The sequence below is a fragment of the Botryllus schlosseri genome, chromosome 15 (assembly GCF_051294905.1).
Source record: "Botryllus schlosseri isolate E-star chromosome 15, Bs_hap1, whole genome shotgun sequence".
NCBI lineage: Eukaryota > Metazoa > Chordata > Ascidiacea > Stolidobranchia > Styelidae > Botryllus > Botryllus schlosseri.
The window spans coordinates 16,069,366-16,095,982 of NC_137250.1; the positions used below are offsets into that span (position 1 = coordinate 16,069,366).

Genomic DNA, 26,617 nt, shown 5'->3' on the forward strand with positions numbered 1-26,617 from the left:
AATTTGTCAATTGACTCGACTTGTACTCAAGCCATTGTGTATGACTTGACAACTTCTCTATGAATAATTCGTGTCTCACGTATCAGGACCGGCAAATGAAAGATAGGCACAGAAAATATCTTTTATCTGTTTGAATGAAAATGTTAAGAGTGAGAAAAATGAGTATGAGTATGAGTATGGATCCGAGGCCTTCGATATAACCCAAGAGTTTCACTGCTGTGAGTTGAACCTAGCTTGGACTCGATTCTGAACACTAAATAACATGACTTGTAGTCGGACTTGACTCGGTGGTGAATTGAAATTGACTCTAATTGACTCGAGTCAAAACTATAAAAATCCAATCGACTTGTGATTCGGGACCTTGTGACTTGGTTACAACTCTGAAAAGTAGGCAAGGTTATTTGTGGGCATTTGTTTCGAGCATTCATGTCAAGACAAGACAGTCGAACAGAGAATATCGAGCAATTAGCGATCAAACTTTTGTGAAATATGTCACCGTCGACGTGTAATCATTTTCAAGCACCAAGACGGAATTTCACAAACTCAAGTCCGGCCACAAATACCAAGTGTCTTTGATGGCGCACAACGAGCGGCACGGAACTTACAGTGACGAAGTATTTGTCGGAACATTCACAAGTGGGTACACTAAAGTCTACGGCCTCCTAAGAAAATCCAACGTAGACATCGCCCTATTCAGAGCTGCGTACGCCAGACAATTTCACCGCGGTTGATAAGTTGAATACTGATGTGTCGTTGTACTTTTCTTGGAACGCGGTGGATCTGGCCCAACTTTACAAGGTCACGTCTATCATCAAACCGAGAAAGAGTGATGATAATACGTAAGTCTTGCAGATTAATTGGAAATTGTCTCTTGCGTACGAATTTGTTTATTGTTATTATGCAGTATTTATCAGCACGTGAAGGAAAAAGTGCAGTATGCGCAAGAGACTTCGATCAGTATCGAACATCTGAGACCGGCGTCCAACTATATAGTTATTATGAACGCCATAAACCAAGACACCGAAAGTGAAAACGTATCTCTCACGGTGTTTACTAGTAAGTTCTGTAGACTGTCAAGGCATGGTGTGGTTCCTGGTCATGAAATGGTAAAGTATTACCATAGGTTGGTAAAGGGTCCACAGTAAGTCAATGAATATAACTTGTCCTGTCCTATATCCGTACTGTAATTGATTAGTGGGTAAAATCATGACTGTTTTAAAAGATTTTCCATGGCATCATTGATAGATACCAATGAGCCAACACCAATAATTGTAATTGGTAGGCCACAGGGATAGGATTTCTACTTTTAGACTTGTTCGGTGCAGGTATTTGATGGAAATATGCGGATTTTTTGCTTTTTCTGATGATGAGACGTCTCACATGGAATTTTTTCCATCAAAAGTATTTTATCTAGAATGAGGAAAGTAAAAACTGCACAACGTAGACAAAGTCCTCCGTAAAAGATATTTGATGTTATGATGATTGTTTTGGGTGGAGACGTCACAAAAATCTCGATTACGACACTTTATTTTTAGAACTCACGGAGCCCGCCAACTTAACGTTGAATAAACATTTCTACATGGACACAGAAGCGGATTTTACTTGGTTCAAAGTCGACAAGGCCAGTAAATATGTCATCAAGGTTGGATAATCGTGTCGTTGTCGTGAAACTACCTTCTGAACGATTGCTTTTCGAAGGTTTACGATGCTGTTGACGTTGTTACCAGAAAGAGGGACGATGAATGGGCAGAGGTAGATCCGTGGGAGGAGCCTGACGTTGGCGTCGATGATGAAAATGTTGTGGTAAGGATGCAAAGGACCGCCATATCATTCAGAATTTGTAATGGCAATGGCACACACACACCAATTGTAGATAGGGCAAGGGAAAAGTTTCCATGCGGTCAAATAAATTCCGTCAAAGATACTCGTGTGCAGAGTGAGCATATATAAACTGTCGTTTACCGACAGTTGAATGGTACACATGATGCATCAACTGCACCATGACTGCAGCTGACTTGATGACCACGCCTCTTGAATGTAATCATATCGCTGTGATTGTCTATTTCGAGTATTAGTGCGAACTCGTATTGAACTAAAAATGAATCTGTCTGTCTTTCTATACATATTTTTGTGATTTTAGGTGTTTTTGAGCCCTTCTCGTATTCCGCTTCTGTGAAGTTCAAAGGTTTCAGAGTAATCTAAATTATAAATCCAATTCGCGGGCCGCACACCAGGGTTGTAACCAAGTCTCAAGGCTCCGAGTCATAAGTCAATCTCACTTTTATAGTTTTACTCGAGTGAAGTCGAGTCATTTTTAACTCACCGCCAAGTCAAGTCCAAATCATCGAGCAGAGAGTCGAGTCCGAGTCATGGTATTTTGACTCGAGTATGAGTCCAAGTCAATATGTTGACTGCTCAGTTTCCAGTTAAAATCTTGTTAAACTCACTTTTTATAACTCTGTTTGGTGATATTGAATGGTTCGCATTTATAATATACCAATTTTTCTCACTTTTAGCAGTTTTTGGTCACATTTTTAAGTACTAGTACCAATAGACGTAATCCCAATAGGGTGGTTACTTCAGTATTATTCGAAATTACAATGAAATGTCGGCCTTGGCCTTTTGTGTCTCGAGTCATATGACTTGGTTCGAGGCATGCGCAATGACTCGAGTCTAGATCGCGTCAATACACAGACTGGAGTCGAGTCTTTTCCGTATTTTTAGAAAATAACTCGAGTCAAGTCGAGTCATCAGAAAATCGTGACTCGTGTCGAGTCATTACAACCCTGCCGCACACCAGTCAAAGTTGCCATTTGTTCGTCGGCTTCTGACTTTTCTTTGCTGGCCGCAGGTTGATCACCTATGATTTATAGCAGCACTACCCGCTAGCAACTTGAAATGCCAGATTCTTATCTGATATGCATCCATGGCCCAGCAGTCAGCACCGAGCGATAAAAGGTTGTACGTTTTCAATTTCGTGACGTCCAGTTATTTTCCAGTACAACTACAGCAATATACGTGCTCCTTTCCATACTGTGAGTGGATTGAAGCCAGAAACTGCGTATGTCGCAGCGGTTTCTGCTAAAAATCCGGACACTGTTAGCGATTGGACGACGCAGGAGTTTACCACAAAATGTAAGTGACCTCGAAACATTCAGCGCCACTCGATTGTGGTGATTACCATAAAATCATTTATGTAAGGAATCGGATGAAGATACTTATTCCGTGTAAGAGTATGACTTATGCACGCTGCAAGTATGAGTGCAAGCAAAGTTGTCAATACTTGCTTTGAGCGCGTAGTGTCCACATTGAGAATTGAGAAAATAGTAGTTGCCTACATCCAATTTACAAGTGAGTGGTCGGCTGAGACATATAAACATTTGCAGGACTCGCGAGCCTTGATTGCGTAATGCATACGCATGGCGTGATTTCAACTATAACTCAGCTTCTACCTCGTGACTAATCCAATTTTAGCAGTTTCGATTGTATTGGTCTTGGGCAGCACTGGAATAAAGCCCTGACGGGATGAGTAGAAGACAGCTACTAATACCCTAGCCCTGAGGAGTTTGACCAGATTTGTCTCTAGTAGTTAACTTTCTAAATTGTTAAACTTGAAGCATTGACAATTTTGGAAAATAAGGCTTCTTGTAGTTGCAGCGGGTGAACTGCTATCTTGGTCTAATGCAGAAGTGTCAAACTCAAAAAACGTTGCGGGCCAGATTCAACACTTCAGATCGCTCGCGGGCCGCACCAAAATTCCTCGATCCCAAAATAGCTCAAAATCCATCCTCTTATTTTTCATTTGAATACTTCATTAACAGCGTATATACACAATAGTATATTACATTATATTACAGATCATAGGGGTTCTATTCTAGCTGCACCTTTCATTCGCAAACAGTGGAATTGGCAATATCACGATGATATAACTTGGCAGACTTCTATGCTCCTTTCCTAGGCATCAACCCCGCGTATGCGTCATGAGGAATGCAATAGATTTAACTGTAAACGCGGGCGTTGGAGTTTGCTTCATATTATTATATCACGATTTAAGTTTCTCTCAAGGCTGGAGACCACTATTATATTTTTCATGTAACCTGCATGTCAGGGTTCTTGGCGTTTTAGCTTCTGTGAATATCACTAGTTTTTGGTCAGTGAAATGAATTCACACTTTCTTGCCCAGCGATAATGGTTAATAGAAACCACAGCAACGCAGTTGGGTGGTTATAATGTGGCCAATAAACATACTCGACATGTGCTATCTTGAAGGACTATTTAATGGAAGTATATTTCTTACTAAACATCTCAACATTTGTTGAAAATGTGCTGGATAATATACGCATTTTTCAATCTACTCAAAATTGCTTCGCGGGCCGGATGAAATCACCTGGAGGGCCGGATGCGGCCCGCGGGCCGTATGTTTGACAACCCTGGTCTAATGAAAAAAAAATAGCAGGATAGCAGGATAAGGACATGGAGAACCAGAGCTCATTGACAATCTTACGAATTGTACAAAGATCATTATGTAATCGTTTAATGATGAAATAGGACGGGCTTCGAGATGTCTTGCGTGGAATTTACCATAGAGAGCAGGGAGTCTCTTGGAAAAACCTCGTTAGACTCTCCCAAACTTATATATATTTTTCAAGTCGGTACAGATTTCAGACTTAACTGCTAAATTAAGTTTCGGACGAGCATAGCCGTTGCATAGTTTTATATGGAATTTTCCACTTTGGAGTTGTTAGAGTGGTGTGGGAATAGACATGCTTGGTTGTCACTCGCATCCATTCTTGTCATTCCAGCTGCTTGCTCCGACGATTTCCATCTGTTTCCTTCGACGCAACTGTCCCAAGCGTTGCCGATGGCAGAAAAGAAAAATCTGACCCTCGACGAATGCAAGGACTTGTGCTGCTCAATACGTATGTTCAAATGTCGGTCGATATCCTTACATAGGGAAACGTCTGACTGCGCGCTGTATGCCGAGGACCGGAACACTGCACCCCCTCTCGGACTTAGCAAGGTGGGTCTCGGTACGGAGTCGAATACTTGCGGTGGCTCTCAATAATTTCTGTATTACCATCGTTCTGTATGCTAATAATAATGTCTCAAGATTATGTCACCTCTAGGGTTGACCTACGCTCGGGATCGGAGTTTGACAGAAATTTTGAAATAGGCGAGAATTTCCCTTCACTTAGTTTTTTAGAAATATGAGAACCCAACCGTAACAAATATGTAATTAAGTGTGGTCCATCGAGGTATACTTGTGGCCAAATTTACTTAGCGTACTGGTGAATGGGTAAAAAGGTCCATACCTGCAATTTTGATTTCCAACTGTGCACTTCTCGTGATGTTCATCACGCATCATGTAATTTGCGACTTTTTGCCCGGCTTAAAAAAATTGAAACCGCTATAAAAAGCTAATACCAGACCTACCACATCGTTTATTTCTGGCACACTGCGACGGCCCTTTGTACACGTCTTGAAGTGCATACGTTTGAGAATTCTTGAAGCGTGCACGTCAAACGAAAGCTCGCCTGCATTTTGCCAGCGGCATTGACGAGATTGAAAAGAGAATGGTAGCCGTCATTGTAAGGTCATAGTTAGAGCTTTGCAAAATCACGTACAGTGACTCAATTCAATTTCGAATATCAATTAATACTTGACTCGGATTCAAGCACATAAATCATTGTTCCACGCCCTAGACGTATGCGCTGTTGTTGAATGCTATAGAATCATGGGCCACGGAAGCGTTTCACACAATTACCTCCTTGGAGGCACAGAACTTCAATATACGATTGAATAGTACGGTATATTTATATTGAAATGAACCCGAATATCAAATACACCAACCCACAAACTCTGTCAACAAAAGTAGTTCGTGTACCACCTGAAAATAGTACATTGAACGCTCTCTCATTCGAAATTTCATGCTGGTGATGTCATATTTTGTGATATGATTGTTGATATACACTGTTCTTTCCAGTTCTTTACTAGTTGCTGCCGATTACCCCTGACGAGTGTCAGCCGATAATATTCAATATGAATAAACTATACAATTACCTCGACATATGTGCTACATGCCGTTCCAGTTTACATCTCGGCAGGTGTGCTCTCTTTTTTAGTACTACAACCACTACGAAAGAAAGTTTTGGGAGGAGGTGTCCGGCTTTCAGATACGTTCCCTCTCCCACAACAACATCGCCGCGGTCAACAAGACAGTGGAAATCACGCTGACTGTGAGTTGCCGTCTCGTCCCTTTGATATATCGTGAAATCGTATCCAATGCGCCACGTATTCCAATCAGTTTGTTTATGTGGGGAAAACCGGATGCGTGGAATGGGATTTGGGAGAAGGCACGAGACGCTACCACCGTATCCTAGACACGGACTGTTCGTACTTGTGTGAAAACGCGCCGCCCGGGACGAATTGCACAATCGTGCCGGCAAACCCCATCGAAAACTCGAATCAAATCAAAACCAGGTGCGAAAGCCAGATACGACTATTCATTTTGTGACTTCATATACCAATACTAACCCTAACTTTAACTCGCATGTTCATATGGATATTAGGGATGGTGTGAACCCCTGAAAAGGTGGTGTGAACGCGAACCTTTTTGAAAGGTTCTGTGTGAACACGAACGTGAACCTTATGACGTCACGTGACGTCATATTGCTAATTCCAGCCCTACATTTCAGTGAAATCATATAATGTACGCCTACACTATACCTAGCGACGACTCAGGTCATATTAAGCCACAATGCTGAAATACATTGTGACTTATCCAAATGTATCAACTGGAGCTATCATATACAATATTAATTCCATAAAATCAATATCGTACGTCGCTTTGCCAACAATTTCGACGGGGACTTGCAAGGGAATAAAAGCTTACGCCTTAACGGTGTAGGCCAGACCAGACAATGTACTCGCCGTCTGAAATTGCTACATAGATATTGAGCAGAGTGTAAAACGGGTTTCTATACTAGCTACCGATATTATCCCATAAACAAGTTGCAGAGTAGCCAACACCCCCATCGCACGAATTCGATTTTTATGATACAATATACATATCAAATCAAGATTTTTTACATCAGACAACGATGTATTATTTATATCACTTTCGATGACTGGTTGATGAAGCATCATTCGTTGACTACCTAGATGTAGTGTATTTCATTCTTGATGTTGTATGATTGCGGGTCAAGCTCACAGCAGTGAATCACTAAATATTCACAAAACTAAAAAACTGAATATTTCGAGTAAACTTTTGTAACAACGCGTGTAAAATCGTTGAGATCGACAAGGTAGCGGTACATGCTCATTTAGTGTATATTTTTTATGGTGCAACCGCCATGCACAGTGTGGTATGATGTTGAAATGCAACGAATTTCAGCCAAAGATGTTATAATGACGCGAAAATTGTAATATATGACAAGGTTCACAGTGCAGAACCTACCAAGGTTCGTTTGTGAACGTGAACCTCTAAATTTCAGAGGTTCACACACAGAACGCGAACGTGAACCTCACGTTCACACCATCCCTAATGGATATGTTTTTATTCACCACACCAGGACACTAGAAATAAGATACATAACAAAATGGCAATGTATACTAGGTGGTGACGATGAGGCATTCATAATTTATCCCCACCCGTAAGAGTATTTGATGCTAGGTGCCAACTATAGCTCATTACATTGATATATAATAAACACGCACACATGCATACCTAGCTACTATTCAGATTATGCATGCTACGAGATGGACCCATTACCTTTGAATTTTACAGTCACGTTTACGATATGAACAGTGTGTACATTGTCCGAGCTAATGTGTCCGATCAGGGTCGATATGAAGTGTCGGAATTCAAGGTGGCGATCAACGAGAAGGGATGTATATTTCCGCAAATCGTCATCGAAGAGGATGCTAAGGTAGGAAATAACACATCGCCGCATGTTCAACGGTAGAAATTCCGGTGCTGTCCATTTTTCTGCTTTATTCACATCGCGTCAAGTTTGCTTTCTATCCAGTTAAATTTGTCATTCCGACTTCCGGGCATGAAAAACAAGTCCTTTCTCTTCAGAATGTTTTGTTGCCAAAAGAATTGCACAAATCCAGCAAGCTCGTTCTGTCGGCGACGCCCACGATATTGTGTGACACTTTTCCCGGGGTCAAATTTGAGTGGACCGCCTTGGTGTTTGAAGGTATCGATGTTTTCTGTCGATAATCGGGAGAATCACTTTTCATTGTAGGTCTGCTTTGAGGGCTTGTGATCTTCGAACGCATCTGTATCTTCCACTTTTGAATGCTGGCTGTTGACAGATATATAAGCAGGGTTGCCATCAACATGGACCCAAAAATAAGGACAGTCGAAAAATTAGATTAGCACGAAAAAGCGTTTTTGTACATACTTTGTATCTATACGAGCTGTGGCATATCACATTCCATACTTTTCACCAGAAATATTCTGCTCCAGCAACTCCTATTTATTAGAAAGTGCTTCATGGATCTCACGACATCTCAGGTCTAGGTTTACCTTTATTCAGGGCCGCAACAGCACTTCGTCAGCCCCCCCCCCAAAAAAAACCGTTGGTCTTGCCCTACCCTACCCCTAGGGTGGTAAACCAAATTTCTCCACCTCGTTAGAGGCGTCAACCAAGACGGGAAAAAAGCCTTACACCAAGGTTAGACAAAATCATTTTAGAGCGGATGGAGCAAAAACTCCAGTAACAATGCTTGTAGTCTTGGTCCTGGCGGAAGAAAACTTATTTGCAATGTTGGCATCGGGGAATATAGCTTTGAACAATTGCGATATGCAATCGATGGTGATGAATGATTGCTGGTGTTTGACACTATGGAATGCCCATAGGTACGTGAGGTACCCTCAGCAGCAGCTGCCTTGTAGTCTGTGGTCGTTGGTGCTGATCGACTTGTGGAAAAATCATTCATCGACTGGCTCAAATTAATCATCATGACACACTTCTTGTGTTTCGGGGTATCAATGTGAGTTGAAATAGCAGTCTTTTCTATGGCCTCCAGGCTAATGTCACAATTGCAGATATTGATATGTGCAAAACACTCCCCCTTCAAGTTTATTAGAAACCCCTGGATTCTCTCTCATAATCGTCACGAAAAACGTTTTTCCGCCTGTTCATTAAAACTAATCAGATTTGGCCATGTAGCAAAAACTATAGTATAATATAATTTTAAAAAATTGTCAATGATCTATACTCTATAGGGTTACTACTTTTTAACCAATGTGTCGACTGCACTGCGCCTTTTTTCACCACGCAATAAATGCTGCCTTCCCCACAGCATGAGCTTATTCTGCTGTAGACCAAACAGCAGGAACCTGGTACTGCTGTTTACTACTAAAATGACGTCAGCTGCGGTAGCTTGGTACAAATGAAACTGCGACACCACGACTCACTTTCCAGCTATCTCACCACTTAAAAGTCAAATCTTGTGGTGTGTACGTCACGAGAGTTCCTTTCATTTATAATGTCATAAAATCTCGGCGGAAAAGCATAATTTTAGGATATTATGCAACACAGATACCAGAGGAAACTGATCGAAGTTCTGTGGCGGTTGAAAATAAGAGAAAATAAGGACGCAAGTCGAAAATAAGGACATTTCTTAGAAATAAGGACAGTTGAGTTTTCTAAGACGTGGCCCTTCAAAATAAGGACGAATCTTAGAAATAAGGACGGTATGGCAACCCTGTATATAAGGCTACGTCTTGTCATCTTATGATTTGAATCCTTTAATATGTCTCAGTGATTTAGCTCGAGTGATTTAGCACTAACTCTACATCAGTTCTTGTGATAAGTTGGACAGTGTCACACACTTATTTCTACCTTTCAAAAATAGCAATTTGCGACTCCAGACTCGGCTAGATTTCAAGTAGCGTCTATACTTCACACTCGGCTCTTTTACAATTTGAATACAGACTTTGACTATTGCTTGGAATTTTGTCTCAACCCCGAATCTCTATACCAACTTTACTGGGCTGTTTCAATTCGATTGGGAGCCAAGAAATTTGTATTAGACAAAGAATCTCTGTTGTTTGTCGAATCAAATTCGCCTATTCTCACTCATAACTAAAAATATAGGTGGAATAGAATTAAAAATGAATTAAAAATGAAAACAAAAACTTATGGACACTGGTTTGAATACCCGCGCATGCGTGAAACTTTGTCATTTGACACGCCGCACATGCTGTAATAATTGCAATGTGAAATTTGGAATTCCTAGAGTTTCTATTGCTGGGTTATATTGCAGTAAACTCCGGTACGGTGACGGACGCTCTTGAACTGGATTCGTTCGGGTCCGAGATTTTAATCCCACCGTTAAAACTCGACCTCGGTCGCTACATGATAACGTCCAGCCTCGAACTGCTCGATGACGAACACGATTTGAAGGACACCGACTCTGTTTATATATCAGTCGTGCCCACTCCGCTGTTCGCCGTTATCAAGTACGTCCCGTAAGTTTAAAAGGGAAGATGTCTTGCATGTCGTGTGTTTTCAAGGGGCGGCAACATGAGAACGGTGGGGTACGAAAGGGTGGTCACGTTCGACGCCAGTAGCCTGTCGCACGATCCTGATGTGCTGGGACCTGGGAGATATGATTTGGAGTTTATGTGGTTTTGCAGGAATTACACCGATAAAAAGTGAGTGACACAGGCTACTTTTTATCCATGGAAACGCAAGACTTATTGTAATTTTTTTTACATTTTTCTTTATCAAGACTTTCCCAACTTGGGAAAGCGGAAATTTACTTGTTTGGTCTTACCTCGGGTTTAGAGCTGGGCACAACAATTTGAATATCCATTGTAATCATTTGATTTGAATAGTCGAGCTGATTTTTTCGCGTAGGTATACCGGTAATATAAATGAAAAATCTAGTTTTGATGCGGCATATTCACCGTTGGAGACTCAAAACTTGAGAAATCCGTAACAAAGTAGTCATGGTCCAAAAAATAAAATAATTATTTCTACGATGTCAAACTGGCATCATTTTTCTTGTGGCTTCAAATAAAGTTGAACCCTTCAGAGTCGGTAGGTGGTACTTATCTAGGGCATATCGAATCAAAAATTTGGATACCACTACAATCCGACTCCTTCATACGAATTAGAACGGGGCCATATTTTTTGTCTAAATTTCGAATCCAATCTAATTTAATCCGAGCATTTTGTTGTCTATTGTTCCAAGATTCAGATTTTCCAATGCTCGCCACCATCATTCGGCTTCGTGACTACCTTTAGAAAATACAGCCGTATATGTTAGATATTGCAATATTTGAAAGTGACGTGCGTCGTTTTAGCTGGTAGAACTGTAAAACGCATATTCTTTCAGAGCTGAGCCTCTCAAGTCAGGCAGCTGCTTTTCGGACATGAGCTTTCTGACATTCGACGGGCCTGGTCTTTTCCGTTTCAACACGGCCATCATGCACCTGTACGTCGAGTATGAATTCGAAGTCGTGGTGTCCAAAAGCGACCGATCGTCCCTTTACAAGCAACAAGTTATCGTGAAGGAGGGAAATCCACCGGAGTTTTATATCGAGTTGGTTTTCTGCTATTGTCTCTCGTCGGGTTTCATGCTTGATATGTTGGCACCCTCACAGTGGTTTCCAGCCAGTGTTGTCACGAATTTCAAGATGTAACTCAAGATGTCACAATTAGTCGATTCCTGACAGATATGGGGCGATTACCGTATCATTATAACCAATTACCATCACGATTACTTGACAAACATACGATTACAATTATGAACACAGCGAAATCTTGCATTATAGTGACTATACTCGACTATAAGGCAAGATTTTGCTGTGTTTGTGCTGTATTAATTGTAATCGTGTGTATTTTTATTAATTGTGATCATAATTGATTACATTGATGCAGTAATTGCCCAATATCTGTTCCTGACCATAAATTTAATCTTGCTATGACTGGACAGGAACGGAACTTGGATAATATCCGTCAAGTATTGAGATTATTAAACGACTGGGGTTGCGGGCCGGATTAAAACCTTTGGTCGCTTGCGGTCCGGACCGGTCAAGTGATTCTAAAATGTACCTCCAAATCCATACTTAGAGACTAGGGTGGGCCGCCTGGGACGAAATAAGGTATTCAGCGGCGCGACCAAAGATAATTGATTTATATTCTTAGTGTAACTATTATATTTTACACGTACCTTACTTAAAACGGTTTCACCTTTTTGGTCCATTTTTAAGTGTGCTCTTTCTTGCCTTTGCAGAATTTGGTATCAACGCTCCCAGTATTGACTCGAGTGAAAACTCAACACTGCCTTCAGATGGTTATAATGTTGCTTATGAACAGGTTCCACTGTTGCTGTCTTGAGGGATTATTTACGTTGAAGTATTTGTTACTAAAAATCTGAACCATTGTTGGAAATGTGCTGGATAATGCAATAATTTTCCAATTACTTTGAATTGTTTAGCGGGCCGGATAAAATCGTCTGGGAGGCCGGATGCCACCCGTGGACCGCATGTTTGACACCCCTGCGGTACACCAATGTTGGTTTCCATTTTTAAGACTACATTTTACGAATCCGGGATCACAGATGGAACCGGATTATACTCTGAAATTCAATTGAATAGTATATTCATATTGGAATGAACCCGAATATTTTCGGCTGACACTCGTCAGGGGTAATCGTCAGCAACTAGTAGAGAATTCAAAAGAACAGCGTATATCAACAATCGTAACACAAAGTATGACGTCACCAGCACGAAATGTCGAATACAATGTACTATTTTTAGATGATACACGAACTCTTTTTGTTGACACAGCCTTGGCTGGTGTATTTTGAAAATGAAAGTGTGAGCGACCCTTTCTGAGTATGCGAAATCTGTCGTCTCGATAATTTTTCGCACAAGCGGAATTATCCGACAAGTGTTTGCCAATTGCAGAATTTATGGCCTTTGATTGTTCCGCATCAATTTTGAGCGGATGAGTAAACCTGTTCATCCCTATCGCATCCTTAGTTTTTTCTATTAAAACTGCAAAGGCAGACGTCGAATTGCCTATGTTTCGAAGAGTATGACACATTATGCTATAGTCATGGCTGTTAGATCTAATCTGCTCAACTTTCCTCCCGTCTATGGTTGGTAGGAATTAAGCATCGATTTATCACAGATGTAATGAAAATTGCAAGCGTAAGATGAACCCGACGCAAGCGTTAGCGTTGAACGCCATCTGTGTGAACTGCAAGAAAAGGCGGAATCCTGTCTACAAATGGACGTTGTTAGAAGTGATTCACAAGCCAGCTGTTGCGAATGACGATGCCTTGCCAACTGGCCTACCTCTGGATGGGTTGGAAGATGATTTTGACGAAGGTAAGCATGGGTCACTTAACTATCAATCTATCAAGTTCAGATTATGTATCGTCAGAGATGGCAGAATGGAATTGCGAAAATGCAAATATAGAACTGCAAAATAGAAGTGTTAAACTGCAACTATTTCTGTTACTAGTACCACAAATTGAAATGAAAAAAAAACTAGAAATTTGGTAAGCACTCCATCATGTGATCTTCAAAATTACTTTGTTGGGCAGTCATCTCTGACCAGTTACAAATTTGCACGTATCGTGACTAATGCAAAATGGATTTGACGTCTCTGAAGTAGACGCCTTTTCAAAGCTATGTTCTGCAATTTTAATATGGGGTTTGTGTACTGGTCAGTATATTTTATCAATTTCACTTGTATAAGTAATGTCAATGTATGGGAAACTCTATCGCTTCGACAACATTTGAAGTGTTAAACGTAGATCGTTTGGAAACGACAAAGGCTGTTGCAACTTATCGCTGACGATGTACTCTGAATGCATTTTTTTGTTTGCAATAGTTAGAACGGCAGAATATTTCAATCAACTGTGTAGTGTGGATAATACGTCAAACACCAGGAATCTAGCCTAACTTCGAAGCACTGGGGATGTCATGCTGAAATCTGTTCTAAGCATAACTTGAAGCTTGTATTGTATATTAACGCTCCAAGGATCGTGATTGAGCTGTCCGTCCAATGTACCCAAAAAGTCAATACCCATGTGGCCAAGGTTTTAGTAATGCATTATCCTGACAGACTTCGAAGCATCAGATGACGAAGACGAGGCGAAGCCAGAAACGAAGCAGATAGTAAGCGGACTTTTGTGTAAATACCCGTCTCGGTATATAGTCATCTGGTGGTGCCAACACAAAACTCTGTCGAGCTTGACTAGATCAGGGGTGGCCAACCTGCGGCCGGCCGCCGACACGTAATTCAATTAGTATGTGTTCGCGGCAGTCGACATGCAAATTGAATTTACGAATTAACTCCGGAAATTTTTGAGAGATTTTCATTAATCTTAAAATTTTCTTCGCGCCGTCCGCGATTCAATTCTACTTCATTTTTTGATTTTAATTAGTAGCGCCCTTCGCTATCTGAGCCCCACTGTATAGATGCGAACAGCAGTGGAAATGATGCGCCCCATTTAGATATACCAACTCGGAATCGTGTGCTCCTCACGAAATATAATATGTATCCGGGCCGTTTGGCCGATTCCAATATATTTCCACTATACCGACAATCCTGATGGGAGGTCAAGAAATAACAGCATGCAACTAAGTGACTAATAACAATTGTATCTCCCAAGGATGCATTATCATTTATGACCTGCTCTAAATTTACAAAGACACCCCCTCCATCTACTTTACTGGTGAATCTGACCACGTGGGCTAAGAAAGGATGAATGTTTGAAAGTATATATGAAACTACTAATATCATAAATTCATCTTTGAATCTAAAACAATTTAATGCTTTGCGCGATAATAACCGTTCCCATTACATGATGGTGCGTACAGTAAGCCGATATGAATAAGTAGATTAGTCGGGAGTTCACCGGAAAGTTACATGGACAGTTTAACATGGGTATTTGGCGTCCAGCTAGTTCATTACGATTATGTCCTGGATTGCGGCTGTAGGCTACATGATCAATTGTGAATAGTAAAAAGGTTGGCCACACCTGGACTAGATACTATTCTGATTATATACAATTAAATAATATATTCATCTTCCCAATAAACCCAGATATATTCGGCTGACACTCGTCAGGGGTAGTCGTCAGCATCTAGTAGAGGATTTTGAATGTATAGAAAGTAACACATTCTCTCTATTCTAGTCGGGCTGGGAGGCTAACACGACGACAGACATCAAGTCTGCGATTTTGGTATTGAGAAAAAAGTCTTTGCCCAGCGGAAAGAGTTTCATTTTGAGGCTTAACATTAGTATGGACGGGTTAGACGGCCGGGTGCACAGCTTTTCCGACTTTTCGTTCAACACCAACATTCCACCGGAAAACGGGATATGCTCGACGCTACCGGCGGAAAGTACGGTCGTAGCTGATGTTTCGATTCATGCACTTTCCCCTGTTATTTTCGTCATAATTGTTTCAGAGAGCTGTCAGAAGTTCAGGATGTTCCCGCAAATGAAACCTCAGGGCGTGGAGCCGCAGAAAAATTACTTGGGCATCACGGAGAGCGAATGCTCCCGGAAATGCTGCCTCACGAGGTCGGTACAGAGAGGTTGAAGGCATTACCGGGAGCTTTTGTGTTAATTATGACCGGACAAACTTGACAGTGGACTCAATTTTAGTTCAAAGATTTATAGCTCATTTATATTTGAAGTTTTATGAAATTACGATAGAATACCCGGCAGCATTTTGGGACTGGATGATAGTAATTTTATCCGTGTGAACGCAATTTAAGTGTGCCTTATCGCTTCCCTGTGTTTGGTCGAATATCTACTTAGCTTATTTCATGTCGCCAAATATTTTTTCTCATGCCCAGGATGCGACATAAATTTGCTTTTCCCACCGTCCATCTTCATAATCACCTTATCTCACCTGGTTGATCAAAGCTGTCAGTGAAACTGCACTGAAGCCGCTACAAAAACTGCAACATCAGGCCCCAGAGGGACCAGGATGTGTGTCCGACAAACCTCTGCTCAAAAGATTTGGTGTCTTAAACATAAAAGATATGCGGAAACTAGAAATTGCAAAGTTTATGTATCAGTTCCACTGCCACTGCCCCGAAAATTTCAATGACTTCTTTACTTCGGTGTCAAAAGTGCATAAGTACGAAACACGCGCATTCACGTCGTCCAACTATCCATCAAATATGCCGGACCTGAAGTGTGGAACAGTATCTCGCCGGCTATCCGACAGTCGTCGAGCATGTCCACATTCAAGTCGAAAAACAAGCAATTTCTACTGTATGAATACTAGTCAGCCCTCACCATTTACCGGACCACGACCTGACATATCGATCTCGCCTGCCGTCACTTGCCACCTGATTTTCTCGCTTGCCATTTTATATTATCTTATTTTACTTTCGTTCAGTGTGCATGCTGCCTCTTAACATCGCCTAGGCCCAGGTGATGTCTGATCTCAAAGACTACTCGCAGTCGTTTCGGCATCTTCCTATCATTCACTGTATTGCAGTCTTGTGATGTTTTGAAGTGATGAAATTTTATGAATAAACTTGAACTGGAACTTGCTTCCTCTTCATCCCTGAAACTACTTTCAGGGAATTCCTGTGTCTGTCGTTCACATATAACGCCCGGAAGTCGAACTGCAGTCTGTTTTCGGAAGACCGAAAAACCTTGGAGCCGGACATGTATTACGATTACTTCGAAGATTTCCATGAAAGAATTTTCTATGTCGGCGGCGCTGTTGTTGACGAGGTGCTGTAGTAAACCGGACATTAGGGCTCTTCAAAAACAATTTTTTTCTTCAAATTTTGCGACGATTTCATAAACGAATGTTAGGTTGGCTAGAAAACGTTGCACAACAAATTTGACTCAATGGTCCAACTTGCAGATGTGAATTTGAAACAAAAAATTTCAAATTTTACTGTCAACGCCAAGAAATTGTTGAGTTGTCTAAAATAATGATGTATAACGATTTTTACTCACTTCCAACCAATACAAGAGAAGTTGATGCAGTTGAAAATTTTGGATTTGCAAAAATAGCATTGATGACGGGTAATCCCAGAATTATTAATGAAAAATTCAAAAAATTTTGCCTCTACGGGTTGAAATCGCTTCCAATGTGTTTTGAATAGAAGCCTTCTGTCAGGTTCCAGTTGACAAGCTAACCTATTTGCGTAAATTTGAGAAATGCTGGATTCCACATATGTATTTTCATACCTTATTCCAGATATTCTTTGAATGCCGAAATTGGCGCGATGAAGGTGAAGCATTGACTGCGGACGATGACAAAAGTCATAAACCGACTCGACTTACGTATAAATATACAGCGCTGCCTTACGGAAACCATACCGAATCATTGCTTTTGTACTTTGGTACTGTTACCAAGACACCGGGTTAGTAAATATTATTTGATTGCAATGAATGTCTTTTCCCTCATCAAATTTTGACTCTCAACTCATATTTTGGTACTGCTAATGCGTAATAAATGTAGTCACCAAGTTATGTTCTGGTTACTTTCAGTTGGTTTGAAAATATACATTGTACATATCCAAAAAAAAATAGAATAATTTCCTTCAACAGGCATTACCATGACTTTGGGCGATCCAGATGACGATTACGTTGTCTTTGTTGTTGTACAAATCTGCGATATGTACGGTGAATGCGCGACATCAAACACAATTACGATACAGGTGCAGTATTATTTGCATGTAGATTCGTTGATTTGCGAGGACGGTTCGAGACGGTCACGATAGGCAGTTCATATGGATTGCTGCATATCGTTCGAGTGCCAAAAACAAGCAGTCTAACGACAATTTCGGGATTAATCCTAGCCTCAAAATCATTTAGGTCGTTCCCCCAGACACGGCAAACGTCGGCGACACGCTAAGCACGCTCACCAGCGGCGAAGGCAGTAAATTGGGCATTTTTTCTACAACCGGAAATAGCAAGGCCGCCGCCCAGCTGGTGCAGTCCATCGGTAAGCAGTCGCGCAAAAGCTCGGTCTCTGAATATCGATATCCGTTTTGTTTGTAGCTTCTATAATCAATATGAACGAGGAGGAAGAGAATATGACGTTAGGCGGTAATGCGACCGCCGACGGGATGACGACTGTTGCGGTATTGGTGACCACGGCGTCTCCGATGGAGGAATACTTCTTCACGAACAGCTATCATGAGATGAATGGGACAGAGAATAAGACCGGTGTCGTGAATAAGGATTTGAAGAAAGACGTGAGATATCTGATGCGTTTCATAGGTTCAAAACGAGATTTGGCACGGGAGCCATGTCAAATAAAGATTCGATTTTGAAAAAATGTCAATGGATGTGCCAATAAGGGTTAAGGGGTCGGATACCGTCGCAGTAAATCTGATGTAGCTACTTCCAAAATTGAAAGGCGTGTAACAAAATGACCAATGACACTAGAAATAGACACAATCTTTGAAAATAGATTTATTTACCCAGATACAGGGGCTGTTTCAAGTAATAGATATGACAATTTCACTCATAAATGATGTAACATAATCTCAAAACCCCACTTTTCAAAGGCCAAGTACTTAGTTTTGCCTAAAACTCAACTACTTGAGTAAGTAATTCAAGCAGGCAAATCCTACTTGAGTATTATGACAAAGTAGAAGTACTTCGTTACTGACCTCTTACCATGGTATTTGCGGCAAATGACTAATTGAGTTGGCAACCTGTTGGTATGGGACTGCCTAGTTTAACAGTTTCCAATATTTTTAATCTTTGATTTATAGATTGTCTAGTAGCCAATGTGTGATAATCGATGTTAATAGTTTTTCGCCTACATTGTAACTGCAGCCATCATGAGTCGTGTGTTGCTTTTAATGATTCGAGTAGTGTGAACCAATTTTATCCAGTACCGAATATGGGCGAATTTGGCGCAGCCCTATTCACTTCCGTTCTCATGCAGTTGAGGAAGAACGTCGTCAAGGCATTGTCCGCGGCTTCCGGCGGTATGACGTCTATCGACAATCTGAAACAAATGACCAGCGCCATGAATTCGATCACTCAAAAACCTGACGAAATCACCGTCGATTCACAGGTATTTAGCATGTTTTTTTCAATCAATGTTCCGATTTGGCTGTCACCGACTATCGAGATTATATCGGTGAATAACGGAAATTTTCAGTTGGACGCTTCTGAAACGGTGTTGCGGATGGCGAATTCTCTTTCCGATTTCTCGGGTGAAGCCAATAAGGAAGATGTGGCAGGCGCAGCCTCAAATATCATTGGATCGCTCGGAAGTGTGGCAAAGGTACCAGTGTTTTTCTATCAATTCGGAACATTGCGGAATCTGCTCGTTAGCTGGAATTTAATTCCAGTTTTTTTCTTGTCAGTACTGGTGAAAAAATTGTCTCCGAATCCATTGTTTAATCTATCGCCATAGTGCCGCCAGATTGTTTCTAAAAAGCATATCCAATTGTGTTCGGAATCAATTCCACTAATTGGTTAACACTAACTAATTGTGGAGATAGAGTAATAGAATTCAGCCAAAGTCACCGACGCAAATAGATTCAGGTAAATTCGAAAAACGGACTTTGTACCAAGACAAGACTAGCTGACCTATCAACTCATAGCCACATCAGAAGTAGTTTTACCACATAAAGACGATCTTTTTCCAAACTTTCCCTTACCCTTCACTCGTCAACCGCGGACAATCGTTGCAGTCGTCGGAGACGGACATGACCGATTTGAAAGATCAAATGCTGCAACCAAAGGAAATCAACTTTGCCACGCTGGACGTCGTGGACCAGTCCCCGGACGAATTCGAGTACTACAACAAGATCAAGTTGAGGAGAGAGAAAAAGAGAGTGCGCCGCAGCGCTTTGGACGTATGATAGACCCGTAAATTGTGTTGTTGGTTTTTGACGTTATTTGATGCCCGGGCGGCGTCTAGTCGAAGGTTATTTTCGGAAGTCATTCAATGAAAATCAAGTCAGTCAAATGAATCGTACAGTTTTTCAGTTGAATCGTGTCCTTTAGAAGTTGGCTAATTTCCCGGGCTACTGATGTGGTAAATCCCAGATTTTTGTTCTCTGTAATTTGTTTTTGTAAGTACCCTAGCACCTGGACGTTTTTTTCTACGTGTGACATGACTCGCCACTGAAGATTTAAAATTTTTTTCTTTCAAGTCCCAAGTGGTGATGGGGTCGGCGCTGAACGCAATTGACGGCACGGCAAGCTCCCTTCTCGACAAGCAAATGTCTGGCGAGCCGGCCGAGACTCTGAGCGGCGAGAGAATGGAAATGATGGTAACTTTGCGGCGTTTCGGCACCAAACGTTTTTGTTTATCTCAACGCGATTTTGGTCCAGGTGCAAAAGACCGATCGTAATCGTGCCGGTAACAAGAAATTGACCACGGGAAAAGGTACTAGCATCAAATTGCCTGGTGTTGAAAGTATGCTCGGTGGAAATTCAACTAATATCACGGATTCCGTCGACTTGCAGGTAAGATCTGGCGTGGTTTTGATTTCTCTGTCTTTGTAATACCTTTGCGTATGCGTTATTAGGTGCCATTTGTGAGTCTGGATACTTGTCATTAGCCATTCCTCAATGATTTCAATCAAGATGTATGGGTCTGTACGTCAGGGTTGTAACCAAGTCACAAAGCTCCGAGTCACAAGTCAATCTCACTTTTATGATTTTGACTCGAGTCAAGTCGAGTCATTTTCAATTCACCACCGAGTCAGGTCCGAGTCCAAGTCAGCGAGCAGAGGGTCGAGTCCCAGTCAGGGTATAATGACTCGAGTCCGAGTCCAAGTCATTGTGTTGACTGCTCAGTTTCCAGTTACAGTCTTGTTAAACCCACTTTTTATAACTCTATTTGGTGATATTGAATGGTTCGCATGTATAATATACCATTTTCCTCACTTTTGGCAGTATCTGGTCGCATTTTCAAGTACCTGTACCAATAGACGAAATCCCAATAGTGTGGTTACTTAACTATTCTTCGAAATTACAATGAAATGTCGATCTTGGCCGTCTGAGTCTCGAGTCATATGACTTGGTTCGAGTCATGCGCAATGACTCGAGTCCAAGTCGAGTCAATACACAAATTGACTCGAGTTGAGTCATTTCCGTATTTTGAGAAAATGACTCGAGTCAAGTCGAGTCGTCGGAAAATCGTGACTCGAGTCATTACAACCCTGCTGTACGTCGTCTACGTGTGAGATTTTTGCGCACAGTTTTGATATGTTATTTCATTTAATAATATTAAATCACTTCAAAGCACTGGATAATCGCGTTACCTATGACAAGTGGAAACGATTTGATGAAATCCATTGCTTTAGGGCCTGATGACGCCCACAGCTTGTTGACCGATGAAATCGTCCTTGTAGCCTATGATGGTAGCTGTATTGTGGTTACGTTAATTTTGTGAATTGCTGGGACTATCGCCAAATTGGAACCAATTCTATTTGAATGAGAATGATAGTGCCGAATTAATGATTCGATCTCAATCGGATTTTGAATTTCATTGGTCATTTTATATACCGCAACAATTGATTTAAATATATAATCAACAGAATGAATAATTCATTTGTTTCAGTCAGTTCCGAATATGCTGTATTCACCGGTCATGTTACTGGAAACCAGATTCTAGTGAATCCACATTTTGTGTAACCGCTCGAGGATTGCGTTTGCGTTCTTTGCAGGTCATGTCTTTCGACGACAACCCGCTCGGCTTCTCGGAGGACGCAGCTCTCATCAATTCCCCGGTCACGATGCTCAAAATAGGCGGGACAGGCAACTCGGGCAATGACACGGAAACCGCCGAAGGTAGATCACACGGAGATAGTTTTTCGACCCGCGTGATGCGATCGCTATCTTTGCCGGGCTGAATTCTTAAGATTTTGCCGGCTTGCACAAATGGTTATGTTTTCAGACTTACTTCTATTTCTACTTGAAGAGTTTTTGAAAAGTACAAAGTAATTTTCTGTTGAGTTTGTATCATTTTACGAGTGAAACTGCTTGAAAAAGCAACTGTATCACAGTAAGTGAATATGTTTTGTTGATTACACGTATTGGTAGCGTGATTAGTAGGGCCATTTAAAGTCAATAAAGTCATATTTTTCTATGCATCAGTAAGTCGCGAAATCAATTTTAACGCAAAAACCGCACCCCTATGAGGTATATGACAAAAGTTATAAAGTCATATTTTATTGGTTATGTCGTAAATCAGCTTTTCAATTTACATAGTCATATTTTTGAGTTATAAAGTCATATCGTTGTATACTTTTAACAAAAAATACCAATTTGAGCGGTGAAGCAATTAAGCACTAAGAAAGCAAGGCAGCTACTCGTTGGGGTAGCTGGTTAAATGTTGCTCAATATGATGCCAAAAGACCTCCACAAGTTGAAGAAATACTCAATGCATAGGAAGGTGGAGGAGTTATTGTAATGAGCGTCAAAAATTCAGTCAACGATCCAGAGTTGACTAGTCAGGCAACAGAAATATGCCTCCCCTATAACAATATTTCAAACTTATACTCAAAATGGAAAACTGTACGTACACCATCAAAGCGGACCATGCTGATCTAAATGACCTTGTTTCGGAAAAGATCCGTTTGAGCTCAGAAATTACATTAAGAAGCGATTGGACAAAAAGATGTGAAACAAATTATGGAGCTACAAAGACAATACATTTCACCAGTCTTGTTTTTCAAAATGTCTCTAGGGGTCGGGATATCAATTCCGAACACCAAATTCAATCCTGAAGAGGACATGATAACGGTCGAGAGACACGTGAATGATACCGGGCTGTCGATTAGCAAGTTCGAAATGGTCTCGCTCAACAATGCCATTCTGATACTTGTCGAGCCGGAAGACGACAGGTTAGTTGTTGGTTATATCTTCAACGCTGGCTCGCAATGCAGCTACTAGAGAGCGGTGATTGTAAATATTGTTGTGAAACAAATATTTTTACGCGAGATTTATCCTTTTTCTTAGTGGTCACATGAAATCATCTGCTTTCCCGTGTTGTATGAAACCGATAATTGTAATCGGCGGTTCTATTATTTCCAACTGCTCTGGATAACGAACGATGCGACAGACAGGACACAATATGATGTCCGATATTCAATTATGATACAACGATGCGAACGGCGTCTTACAGTTCATTTTTTTCTTCATTTTTATCAGTTGAATGATAACTTACCTGTAATACTATTAGTTATAATAGGAACGAACATGACACTGCCAATGCGAAGTTCTCTCTGTTGCCATATCGAGCCATATCGAACGATAGAATTTGTGATGCTATTATCTTTTATTTTGGATCATGGCAATTGCTTTTCCGACCAACGTAGACAAGTTTGAAGTTTTGACATTTCAGTAGAAACGTGTCCAGCATGAAATCAACGCACCAGCACTGTTGCTTACCAAAACACTCAGCTACAGATCAAATACGACACTATGAATATTCTGCTTGATTAGAAGTAGTTATCCAAATATTTCTGATAGATCGAAGCTCTTTTTCAATTCATGTACTGACTCGCCTTAAACCTCGTCACTATTTCCAGTAGAAACACTACGGTAAACAGTTTATTCATGCCGCAGGAGCAAATTCGACGTCTACATGAAATTCAACATGAAGCCGACCCCGGAAAGCTTCGATTTCAAATTCTCGCTGCCGCACGACATATGGGACGTCACAATGACCGAGGATCTCTTCAAAATCTTCATACCAGAGAAAGACGTCAAATCGACAGGAATGGTTTTCATCGGAATTCGCGACAAACGTAAGTAAGACTCTCTGTGCCAGACCAGAGTCGGTCAGAGTAGTAGCCTTGGTACCGATGTAGAAGTAGAATAATGTCTTCCCAATTACACATACAAGCATATGCTCTGAACTCAGGTATGCTAAGTACGCCTGTACAAATTTAGTGAACGTGACGGCCACCGGCAGCGAGCACAGAGCCCGAGTACGGAGACGTAGGTCGCTCGGCTCCGAGAACTCAACGACGTATCACATGCTGATATCGACGCCGGGATGTCGCAGATTTGACTCGGGCACGAAAAAATGGACCGGGGACGGATGCCTGGTATGGTAGCGATCTTTATTTGTCGGTGTGTGCGTTTTCAAAATGTTGCCGATACTGTTCAAGTAGCGGCTTCCAATGTGGAGCGGAACTATTGGATGTGAAGGTAGCATTTCCAAACGTTCTTTTGAGCAGCGCAGAAAGGTCAAGGTCATAGTTTTTTAATTTGCTGTGGCTGGTGTGAAAATAATGCCGCCGATCGTCGCCGCTGGTCATTACATCAGAATTGAAAAAGTGACGAGTAAATGTGTGTGCAATCGGGAACAGAATAGAGTCGTGAGCCATAGCTGCAATTTTATTCTTATTGAGAATCCTACGGCACCTGAAACGTTCTACCATTACACAGCAATGCGTTTTCGCGACTGTAACAATTCAAATTTTAACTCCGCCCAACACAGGTCAGCGAGCACAGCACGCCCGAGACCACCGAATGCGTGTGCAACAAGCTGTCGCCCACTTCGATATTCAGCGCCGAGTTTTTCGTGCCGCCGAACACCATCAACTTTGCGACCGTGTTCGCCAAGATCAACATCGCCGACAACCCGGCCGTGTTTTCCACTGTGGTGTCGCTTTTGATTTTGTACATCTTGTTGACCGTGTGGGCTCGTAGGATGGACAAAACAGATAAGATTAAGGTGAGACATCTCGAGCGATTTTTGTGTACTTAAGATTTAGGCCATGCAGAGGTAGACAAACTAGCCATAGTAGCTACTCAGCCAGAAGTAGAGGCGATAATTTCACAGACATTGTTTAAAGCTAATTCGATGGGAAGTGGAAAACGAAGATATCAAAAGTCTTCGACTAAGTGGCTTAGCTTAAAAATGTAGATATGTAAGAGAGTTGAATACTTATAGCAGTTAAATGTAGATGACCGAGTTTGAAATTGCGTAATTCGTCTTCTCGACTAATTTAAAATGATTGATTACAACACAAATAGGTGCAATATTCAAAAGCACAGTCAGTTACTGGGATACGGGGCTATTTTCATGTTGGCATGATAATGTCACTCGTAAACACTGTGCAAAGATATCCCAAAACTAGTTTGTTCAGAAAATCCAAAGTGTAAATATTAAGTATTACTGCTTAAATAAACGATATGCAGGAGTGAAAGTAGTCTACAACCTTAACCGTTTGAGTAGGTGGGGAAAGTGGGCAATACCTAGTTAAGTACTTCTAAAAAAGTAGAAGTACTTTGTTGCTGACCACCTCTGGGGTCAAGATTGGTGCGTATGTGAGAAAGAATGCAGCGAGCTTTCTTTCTGGCACTGTACCGGTCATATTTTGTAACTCTCCCCCATTTGTGACGCTGAGATCAGCAAAATGTGTCGCCTCATTTGTTCAGTGGGAACTGAAGTCGGTCGCCGACAATCGCAAAGAAGACCGGTACCTCTACCAAGTCTCGGTTTTCACGGGCTACGGAAAGTGCGCCGGGACGCAGTCGAACGTGTTTTGCGTTTTATTTGGCGAAAACGGCAAGACCAGCCCCAGGCAATTGCGGACGCGGGAAGTCAAGGTGAAGAAATTTACGTCGTATTACTGTACAGGAATGTCATTTCTATGAACAAGGGTAGCTTTCTGCTGTATATGGTGAATGACGTGCTGCCTCGCTACCTTTCAAGGCTCCGGCAGTGGCAAGACAGAATTACAATGACAATTTCTGTTCATAATATAAGAAGGAGTCACAAATTACGTCACACCAACACAGTGAATCTATACACACAATCCTAGTTGCCCGATTTTTCAGCGCTATTGTGGATTGTTATTTTTCCATGGCAGACCCCGTTCGGCCGCAGCAGCGTCAATCATTTCTTGGTGCGAGTGGACAAGGCCCTTGGCGCGATGACTCATGTGCACGTATGGCACGATAACACGGGCAAAGGGGATAATCGCGGATGGTATCTGGATCAAGTAGCGGTGCAAGACGTTCAGACAGGAGAGAGGTGTGTTATGAATAAATCTACGTGTAAAATGCGAAATGCGCTCCTTTATTCCTTAGTATGCCGTTGAAATTAGCGAATTTAATATATTAAAATCGTAATCTGTTTATGGATATGAGTTTCAAATCAAGTCCTATTCTGGCTATGACTTAAATTTATCCGCATTGTTCTTTGTGACAGCAAACCTGTGATCCCTTTATGGTTTTCCGGTAGTTTTCACACCGGACACCAGGTTTTCCTGCTGCGAGCCTACCTATTTTCGTAGGCTTTGGCTGGTTCTTGACTGCATATCGCTTGTCGGCGGCTGGTAGTTCTAGCGTGAGCAGCCGATACGATTTGAGCCTGGACCTGCACGCATTGAGAGACCAGCGCTCTGACCGCTAAGCTACAACGGTTGTCCTAAAATTAATTCATATGGTGTGTTTCTGCTAGGAAAATGTGCTTGCAGACATGGGATTTTCTCAGATTTCATTCACTAAAAGTGTAATGTATCCTACATTTCTGCAAGTAATACATACTGTAAAACAAAACGATCAGGAATACACACACTACTCTACTGAAGTAGATACTCAACAGATACTTATGACACTGCACATGATATTAGCCGTGATGGAGTCATTGGACAGGCCGATACACA

General features: G+C 41.5%; 1 protein-coding gene across 2 annotated transcripts in view; it reads left to right on the forward strand.

The window, feature by feature from the left end:
• LOC145457502 (uncharacterized) overlaps nucleotides 1-26,617 on the forward strand; it is a 65,097-nt gene that overhangs the window by 27,257 nt on the left and 11,223 nt on the right. For both annotated transcript variants that reach the window (XM_080335713.1, XM_080335714.1), the window contains exons 29-63: nucleotides 521-636; nucleotides 698-839; nucleotides 905-1,056; nucleotides 1,536-1,642; nucleotides 1,699-1,803; nucleotides 3,000-3,135; nucleotides 4,803-5,020; nucleotides 6,123-6,236; nucleotides 6,305-6,480; nucleotides 7,787-7,928; nucleotides 8,081-8,201; nucleotides 10,279-10,474; nucleotides 10,529-10,669; nucleotides 11,356-11,562; nucleotides 13,158-13,357; nucleotides 14,100-14,152; nucleotides 15,175-15,382; nucleotides 15,449-15,563; nucleotides 16,580-16,736; nucleotides 17,212-17,377; nucleotides 17,565-17,674; nucleotides 17,832-17,961; nucleotides 18,018-18,214; nucleotides 18,916-19,047; nucleotides 19,135-19,260; nucleotides 19,673-19,837; nucleotides 20,138-20,257; nucleotides 20,319-20,453; nucleotides 21,659-21,782; nucleotides 22,681-22,837; nucleotides 23,562-23,743; nucleotides 23,889-24,046; nucleotides 24,442-24,678; nucleotides 25,386-25,556; nucleotides 25,820-25,983. In XM_080335713.1, the coding sequence (XP_080191839.1) occupies nucleotides 521-636; nucleotides 698-839; nucleotides 905-1,056; nucleotides 1,536-1,642; nucleotides 1,699-1,803; nucleotides 3,000-3,135; nucleotides 4,803-5,020; nucleotides 6,123-6,236; nucleotides 6,305-6,480; nucleotides 7,787-7,928; nucleotides 8,081-8,201; nucleotides 10,279-10,474; nucleotides 10,529-10,669; nucleotides 11,356-11,562; nucleotides 13,158-13,357; nucleotides 14,100-14,152; nucleotides 15,175-15,382; nucleotides 15,449-15,563; nucleotides 16,580-16,736; nucleotides 17,212-17,377; nucleotides 17,565-17,674; nucleotides 17,832-17,961; nucleotides 18,018-18,214; nucleotides 18,916-19,047; nucleotides 19,135-19,260; nucleotides 19,673-19,837; nucleotides 20,138-20,257; nucleotides 20,319-20,453; nucleotides 21,659-21,782; nucleotides 22,681-22,837; nucleotides 23,562-23,743; nucleotides 23,889-24,046; nucleotides 24,442-24,678; nucleotides 25,386-25,556; nucleotides 25,820-25,983 (5,280 nt within the window). The remainder of the gene's footprint in view (nucleotides 1-520; nucleotides 637-697; nucleotides 840-904; nucleotides 1,057-1,535; nucleotides 1,643-1,698; nucleotides 1,804-2,999; nucleotides 3,136-4,802; nucleotides 5,021-6,122; nucleotides 6,237-6,304; nucleotides 6,481-7,786; nucleotides 7,929-8,080; nucleotides 8,202-10,278; nucleotides 10,475-10,528; nucleotides 10,670-11,355; nucleotides 11,563-13,157; nucleotides 13,358-14,099; nucleotides 14,153-15,174; nucleotides 15,383-15,448; nucleotides 15,564-16,579; nucleotides 16,737-17,211; nucleotides 17,378-17,564; nucleotides 17,675-17,831; nucleotides 17,962-18,017; nucleotides 18,215-18,915; nucleotides 19,048-19,134; nucleotides 19,261-19,672; nucleotides 19,838-20,137; nucleotides 20,258-20,318; nucleotides 20,454-21,658; nucleotides 21,783-22,680; nucleotides 22,838-23,561; nucleotides 23,744-23,888; nucleotides 24,047-24,441; nucleotides 24,679-25,385; nucleotides 25,557-25,819; nucleotides 25,984-26,617) is intronic.